At 40.2% G+C, this 8,795-nt stretch overlaps 1 protein-coding gene across 1 annotated transcript; it reads right to left on the reverse strand.

The window, feature by feature from the left end:
* Positions 1-349: 349 nt before the first annotated feature.
* Positions 350-8,676, reverse strand: LOC131790600 (solute carrier organic anion transporter family member 4A1). Its single transcript, XM_059107828.2, has 10 exons — positions 8,246-8,676; positions 7,005-7,189; positions 6,387-6,665; positions 6,047-6,288; positions 5,255-5,489; positions 4,511-4,664; positions 4,104-4,245; positions 3,690-3,871; positions 3,037-3,168; positions 350-1,246 (listed from the first exon to the last, which is right to left on the reverse strand). The coding sequence occupies exons 1-10, from the start codon at positions 8,440-8,442 to the stop codon at positions 1,024-1,026; spliced, it is 1,971 nt and encodes a 656-aa protein (XP_058963811.2). The 5' UTR covers positions 8,443-8,676; the 3' UTR covers positions 350-1,023.
* Positions 8,677-8,795: the final 119 nt, after the last annotated feature.

An 8,795-nucleotide genomic window follows, 5' to 3' on the forward strand; every position in this document is an offset into this window, starting at 1 on the left:
CAATCATTGAATCAAACATCTGTTTTCTATTTTGATCTTGACAAGTAGGCCAGTCTGTAAGCCAATGACATTCATCGCTGAGTTGTCTCGAGGATGTTAGATTAGTTAAAATAAAAAGCCGGGAAAGGAAGACCCTGGCAAGAACAGGTCACGAAACTTTATGATAGAGGTACAATCGAAACTCGAAAAACAGCGACTTGTTGGCAACTTACCCACAACAGCCTTTTTCCTCTTATTTTAACCCGAAACAACAACGGTCAGAACAATGCGTCCCAATCAAGATGTAACCTTCCTATGATGACCAGTTAATGACGATTGCAATTGATGAAGAAACTCTTTAATGCAGAAATTAATTGACAGCTTTAATTCATTACAGTGAAAATATTAGGTTCGTAATGGACTCTAAGTGGAAGACTCACTCCCTCTCAGGCTAGTTGTTTTCTTGAATTTTTTTTTTCCCCGAACTTAAAGCTTTGATACCGAACGGGGTGTTTTTGATACTTTGTGATCGTATTACGTTTTTCTCTGTTACACGTAAGTAACCCTTGAACAAATGGTGCGAGATAAATGTCATACTGAACCTCTAGCTCCCTATAATGCCCAGCTCTGTGCGACGACCACTCCTTTATGTCTGCACGTCGGCCGTGGTGGAGCGCTTCGACAGCGATAAAAGCTATAAGTATTTTCAGTTGAATTGGAAGGCTCGTTATTTCAAATAATCCGCCTCATGATAGAAAAACGACAAATCGCAAGATACTTATCAATTAAGGAAAAAGTCAATTGTCACCTTGAGTCTGAAGAAATGTTCAAACGAGATACGGCCAAACTGAACCGTTTTCTTGATTCTTTACAAGAAATCAGCTCAGTTTGAAAAAAGGACGATGGGATAGCAAACATCTAATAAAAGTTATCATTAAAGTACTTTCACATCAATCTTCCTCTCCGTGTACCTGTGTATCTATCATTCTATGTAATGGATACAGATATATAGATTGTTTCTCTAAGCGTCTAGAAACATAGTCCTCAGTAGATGACTGTTTCGTACCACAATGAAGTTTCTCCGTCGTTTTCCTTCTTATTTGTCCCAACTATAATCTCTTCTCTTCCTTGTGGTCGCCGGCAAAAGAACCAACTCAGAAAAAAACTTATAGCGGTGATAAGTTTGCAGCCAGTCATCACTGCGAGCAGAACTTGAGCCAGCCCATCGTGGTCGTATTCAAGGCAAACTGACCCCTTGTCACCGCACCTTAAAGTAGAACCGAAAGAACACTAATTCAGAATTCACTGGCATTGAGCTGTAGACCCCATCTACACAACAGACGACTTCTCTGACCTTATAAAGATTATTGTCCACCGCTAATCATAGCAGGATACAAAAGGGTTGCAATGAAGTTCCAAAAATAACTGGGATTCCGCGGGTAACGGTATTTTTTGAAACAGCTTTGGGATATTGGCACTCAAATCAGAGTAGATAGAGAGGCCAATTTTGGATACTGGTGGCTGGTTTTGGATTTTGAACATGAATGGCCGATATTTGAACACTGGTTGATTTTGAATTTTAAATTTTGAACACGAGTGCCTGATTTTGGATTTTGGACAATAGTGCCTGATTTTGGATTTTGGACACTAATGACCGATTTTGGATTTTGGACACTAGTGGCCGATTTTGGATATTTGACACTAGGGACCAATTTTGGATATTTGACACTAGGGACCAATTTTGGATATTTGACACTAGGGACCAATTTTGGATTCTGGACAATAGTGACCGATTTTGGATATTTGACACTAATGGCCGATTTTGGATTTTGGATTTCGGACACTACTGGCCGATTTTCGATGCTACTGGCCCCATTTCGGAAGTTGAACGTTGGTGGCCGATTATGGATTTTGGACGGTGGTGGCTGATTTGGAATTTTTGCACGCCAGTGCCAGACTTTGGATTTTAGATTTTGGACACTAGAGACCGATTTTGGATTTTGGACACTAGTGGCCGATTTTGGATTTCGGGCACTACTGGCGATTATGGATTTTGGATGGTAGTGGCCGATTGTGGATTTTGGACTCTAGCGGCTAATTTTGAATTTTGGACACTAGTGCATGTGGCCGTTGTTAGATTTTGGACATTACTGCCGCTTTTGGATTTTGGACGTTGGTCGCCTTTTACGGGTTTTGGACACTAACGGCCGTTTTTTTTAATTTTGGACACTAGTGGCCGACTTTAGATTTTGGACAGTAGTGACCGATTTTGGATTTAGACACTAGCGGTCGATTTTGGATTTTGGACGCTAGTGGCTGATTTTAGATTTTGGACACTAATGGCCGTTTTTGGATCATGGACACTAGCGGTCGATTTTGGATTTTAGACACCACTGACCGTTATTTGGATTTTTGACACTTTATGTCGATTTCGAAGTTCGAACTATATTGGCCGATTATATACTTTGGACATTGGCTCGTTTTTAAATTTTGGACTATATAGGCTGATTTTGGATTTTGTACACTAGTGACTGATCAAGAAACCACTCCCCACCCCCTGCTCCTCTCTTGGTGCGGTCCCTGTTCATATGCATGGACACCGCATACTGCTCAGATTTTCGACTAAAAGGGAGAGTTTCGACTAAAGGAAGAGGAATAGAGATTCTCTTTAGCTCGGAATAAATTTTGATCATTTTTATTGCCATTTTAGACCTTACAAAGACCTCTTTAGCAGAGGATTATATCAACTATCGTAACCACACTACACAGGGAGACTCGCAACCGATATGGCCACAGGTACCTGTGGTTCCATAAAAGCCTAGCCGGTAATTTTTGAAATGGCTCTGGGACATTGATTCTAAAATCAGAGTAGGCAGAGAGACGACTCAAAGAAAGCTATAGGAAAATTGCCATTCCTCTGCGGAAGAAGGGAATGTAAACTTCGGCCTGCTGATCGCAGTTACAGCGCCGTGTAAAAACACACGAAATTTTTCACCACTGAAGAAAAGTATTTCTACCAGCTCAACCTTGTTACACAGTAGACTCTAAAATGAGTACCTTGAGCTCCAAAGTATGCATGTCTTGTCCAAGAGGGCTCCAAATACAAGAGGTCCTGGGATGGCCCCAAAGATCCTCATGAGGTCATTCTGGAGTCCTAACGCGTACGACTGCTGGCCAGTTAGTACACTCCTGAAAGGAAAACATGCATTTTCTAATTTGACCACCGAGATCACAATGTTATAGATATTGCACAGGAAACTCTTATAACCATAACAGTGTACAGTGCGTATCATACAAGAACCTGGTGTACAGGTTGGCCCAGTTTCCTGCGAGTTTCCTGTAGCTTCTTGGTTAGGAAGTCTAAACCGTATACCAAAAGTCAAGGGCTCGATTACAGTTCAAGAACTGAAATATTTGCCTTCCTCTTCGCAACGGGTTAATTTGACATTCTTTTTGAGATACGTTGTCTGTGATGATAAATACTGTTATTCTAAATACAGTGTAAGCTCTTTTGACAGACTCTGGTAAGCATACACCTCAGTCTACCTACCACACTTGCCCAATGGAATTCTCGTAACTAATTTTCAAGGCTTGAAAATTAGTTACGAGAACCCCATTGGGCAATTACGGTAATTTGTAGCAGCTCGAGGAGAAATAAAAAAAAAATTAGATCTTGGAGGTTAAAGGGTTAAAGTAGAGCACAATCAAACCTTAATGTGACGATGAACGCCGGAGTGAAATTCATAAACGTAAGAAGCGAGACCAGGGTCAAAAATACCATAAATAACATCAACTTGAGTCCGCAGTCATCGCCACAGTTACCCATTTTCAAGTTTCCAGAGTTGTATCCAGATTTTACGGCGCAGGCGCAGTCAGAGTAAAGAATCGGACCCTTAGATAAAGCATATTGAAAAAATCAGAACAGTTTTATCAGGTCATCGATACATTTCCCCAAAATGCCTTTGTACACTCCATGTTAAAGATAAGTGGCGTATATTTAGCACAGTTAAGAGTTTCTTCTCAAAATCAACACGAAAATGACAGTTACTAGCACAGCTTATCACAAATAAATAAAGTGACGCTAGAAACTCGTTTTAGGGTACGCCATATGCCATATATTATACCTTGCTCGTCGTATTCGCTTTTCTGCAGCCTGCGTGACACGGTGAATAATATTTCAGCGATCCATCACAAACAGGAGAGTAGCTCACTCCACTGCAGTTACAGGCCTGGTTACATGGTGCTGATGGCTGATGGGGATCAGTGCTATTTAAAATTAAAGATCTGCCATTATCATTTAAAAGGCAATAGTATAATTGAATTATGGGGCGTTAATTGACAAACGAATCGTGCTTTTCGAAAATAAGATGACAGATAGGTCGGTTCAGTGTTGCGTGTTTTCCATTTACGGCTCTCTGTCACACAATTTGGTTAAGTTTTTCTTTCTCTTACCTACAAGAGAGTCACGAGTTACCAACAACTATTTCTCTACTACTATTATAAGAAAGCTTTGTTTTCTTTCTGTTCTCACCTGTTGGGATATGGAGTATTAACACCCGTTATGCTTGGAGTGTCACATTTCAGGAACAGCATACTGCTACTAACGAGTCCAAAACAACTAACAAGAAAACACATTTTGGCGGCTCCGGTCAGGTTGAGTTTCAGACGTTTGTTAATGTATGCCCCTGTAGTAAAAAATAGGTCAGCAGTTCACGATATGATTCACGATGTACTAAACCTGCAATCAAGATAGGTGACTCCTGGATAAAACTTAAATGATTGTCTAAAAAGTATTGAAGTCTGTTTGAAAACTACCTCTGTCAGTGATGACTTGCTATTTGGGGGAAAAAAGGTACCAAGCACCGGAATTTGATTTGATATTAGTTGTTCAAAGGCCGATTAGCGCTAAACTAAGATGAAGTTAAATACCGGTTTCTTTATTCCATTGTTCATGAGCCTTTTGATGATAAATTTCTCTATTCTTTTTAAAGCATCCAAGCATAAAATTGTTGACAAAAAAATTGTACTGAATTTTCTTTTAAAGCTTTCAGATCTGAAATCAGATTTCACACTAACAACGGGTTATCTTAACCTAGCTTTGAACGACCCGGCCCAGGATAGCATGACGATAGCATATAACTCTCGTGGCAAGCACTTGGTTAGAACGCCTAGAACAGAGTTCACGGTCGTTACGTCGCAATAAGATCTCGTCAGGATTTTGGGCGAGATTCCCGCCGGGATCTTTGGATTGGTTATAGCTCGAGGCGCACCTTACCCAGAATGTTTCCAACTAATGCAGATGGTACTACCATCAAGCCGTAAATTAGAGCGGATTTTTCTGGCGCCTGATAAAACTGAACTTCAATCACTTTAGGCATGAACACTGCGGAAACTGCAATGACGAACTCCTCCAAACAGCCAGCCAGAGTAACGAAGACAAACGGGAGGCTTGAAAATACCAGTTTTGTGGCTTTAGGAAGATCTCTCAGGCTTGAATATCCACTCCTCTCCTATGAAATAAATTATCAGAAGGTTCTTTGTTAGACTGAAAAGGAAAATTAAATCAATATCAACCATTAGGATCTTTATAAGACAAAGGCCTAAGAATTCATGCATACAACAAGGCAGTCTAGGCGAATGTATAGAAGGCTGCTCTTAGGAACTATGCCTTTTTAAACAACCTGACTATCTGCATCCTCTTGTTTTGCGTTGAAATCTTTTCGAGTTTTTTTGTGATTTTTTTTCTATGATTGACATTCTCATTCTCTGGGTGAAACTCCCCTGGCATAAGGAAATTTCCAAAAGAGAGCGTAAAAATGGGCGTTTTTGAGACAAGGACGGTAGCCAAAACTTCAGTACTATTTTTCTTAGAAATCTTCTTTTTGAATCATCTTCAAAAGGGTCTCTATGGGTACCTAAGCCCACTTAACTGTTCATAACAACTCAGCGTGGTTCCACTGCACTCATTCGATTTGCAATAAAAACCAAAACAGACTCACTCCTTTCTGGGAAATACCTCCAACTCCTGTATTACTTATTACCGTAAAAGGATAAAAAATTTACCTACCTCACCGATCACCGTTTTTGTTTGAGATACTTCTAATTCTCGTCGTTTCTTTGTCAGAGGAAACACCTTTGGGAATCCTAATAACCAAATGCTCCAGAACACGCAGATCGCACCAAATATGGCAAAGCCTATCCACCAGTTCCCCACCCAACGTTTATCCTGTACGGTCAGAGAGGTCTCGACACCAGGTTCAACGAACATCAAAAGAAACCTGGAGATCAATACAAATCCGACAGCAGCGCCTGACAAAATAACAAAGAATTGCCATTGAGACAAAAATTACTTTTCTTAGTTCAGCCTCCATGTGTGAAGTGTAATTCCAGTTACCATGGTAACTTACCAAGAATCCCACTAGCTGCAAATATGCCCACGTACATTGGCGTCACCTTAGCTTTGACATTCTCATCCATGTATGGGATTCCCAACGTGTACATTGGGGTACAACCTGCTCCAGCAACAACCATTCCCAGCACGAACAACGCATAGTAGAGAGTGTTTCCGCCTTTGGTTTCTTCTTTACATTGGTTTTTTCCAAGTTGATCGGTGCGATTTGCCCAGCAAAGTCTGGGGTCAGTGACGCTTATGTCATCAATACTTGCGTTGGAGTCTGTAATGAAAGCTGGTGCGTGAAAGCAAAAAAAAAGACGATGTAAGGTGGAAATATATAGATAGTTTACATTCTTATTATATCATGTCTTTCAGGTCTGGCTACAGCTCAAAAATTCTCTGTGGTAAGAGAGCATAAAATCACATTCTACTGTCTGAGAAGAATAGTTTTTCCCTTGAGGATAAAAGAAAACGGATCACAGAAGACGGCAGAGGTCCTTTTATAGCAGTACTTTGTATGAGAAAAACCAAAAAGTAGTGAAAGAGGACGAGAAAAAAATGGAGAAAAGAATAAATGATGAAAAATCCGTTGATTTATTGACTCTAAATTTGCCCATCCGAGTGCACCTACCTGTGGCTTCGAGTGGAGGCGAAACAAAATGAGGCAACATGAAGATATAGAATCCAACTCCCATAGCGAACAAACCCCAGGCACAGAACAGCGGTTTCTTTCGTGAGCCACCGATGTAACTGATCAGCGGAGTTAGGATCGTAGCTGCTATATCATAACTGCTTATTATCATGCCCATCATGTAACTAATACGAAAAGAGAGAATACTTCAGAACAAAGAAAAGTATCCAAAGGAACTAACGAGAACTCAAAATTCGGGGGAAAACGCGAATAACCATTTTCATAGGAATCTCTACATTTACTTAACTGTTACGCTCTTAAAACTGGTGTTCTCCAGGTTAGCAGATTAATTTTGTAAACCCTCAACAACAACAACAACAACAACAATAACAACAACAAATCTTTGCGAGAGATGGAACCATGCAGTGAAAGAAGATGTTTGCCCTGCAGGAGTTTCACACACGATAAATGGCATCTTTCAAATCCACTGTGTTTATCAATTACGTGGAAATTTAGTATCCCAACGCAATTGAACAAAATGGTCGGTAATTTTTTTAAAATATATTTATTCACTGTCTATGAACTCACAGCCATAATGAAAATGTGTGGCAGCTAGGGAAGAGAATTTACAGTCAGATCTTGGCAGTTAAAGAATTAGCGTCATAAAAATTTGATTGAATTAATCTTGAAGTAATTTCTTGCCGGAGGAGAGAGTCCAGACAGGGTTCCCAATTGATAAACTTAAAATCTTAGATTAAATGTTTGAAGATAGATAAACAGCGACGCTCAGCTCAGACTAATGGGTAGCAGCCCATTCCAGGGCATTCTGTAATGCAACACTGTACTGCATTCGGAAAGAGCTGGTAAGGTCGCGCAAGTCACGCTCTGAATGTCTCTTAGCACAGGTGCGCTTACATAACTGTTTACCGCATATAGAGTAAAGGGATTGATCACCAGCCTTTGCAATGTAGCTGTTTGTGTAGATAAAATGAAACTTAATTACAAGAGCAAAAAGGTTTTTAAGGTTCTGAAAACTTGATCAATGAAAACATTAATTAAACCTTCCGTGTAGAAAACATTTCGTGTAGGAATAAGCCATCGATTTTGTTGCTGTTCCCTTCGCTTAATGAAGGCGTCCGTTAGTAAAGGTTCGGACATGGGCCAATGAACGTTGTATGCAGGGAATTTACTTCATACAATTTACAGTCAAATCACCGAATTTTAAAAACAATCACACTGACCTGGAGAAGCCAAACCGCCTCTCAATCGTGCTGATCGAGCCCGGGTAGACGCCATTAACGATGATACTTTGGGTGAAAAAATACTGACTCAAGGAAAAAAGAAACCATTTTGGAGTGTTGAGAAACTGAAGCCACGACGGACGAAATCTAAGCCAGCCATACCGATACATAAATTGTTTGTCTTCATCCACCGACATTGTTGTGTCGCAGGGTATTGTTAAAGAAGTATCTTAAGCCCTGTAGATACCCTATCAGTAAAACGTCCTTTTCAAGTTTTTTAGAAAGCGTTTCTGATAATCCTCCGATATTGTGCTAGTTGTGTATCTGTCAATAAAGTCTGAGTTCGAAGATAGTCTGTTTTGAGGCTTTGCAAGCGCTGGAGCATGATCGAAGTACATACACTAGCCGAAGAAGTAACTCGACCATGGAGAATTATGCATATCATCGAAGCTCGCATATTCCTGAGAATAAAGGAAATCGGAGATCACAATAGCTTCCGATTGACCTTGAATTAGAAACAAAATCACGCGTGATTTATGCCAAGATTTGC

Source organism: Pocillopora verrucosa, chromosome 2, assembly GCF_036669915.1.
Source record: "Pocillopora verrucosa isolate sample1 chromosome 2, ASM3666991v2, whole genome shotgun sequence".
Lineage (NCBI taxonomy): Eukaryota > Metazoa > Cnidaria > Anthozoa > Scleractinia > Pocilloporidae > Pocillopora > Pocillopora verrucosa.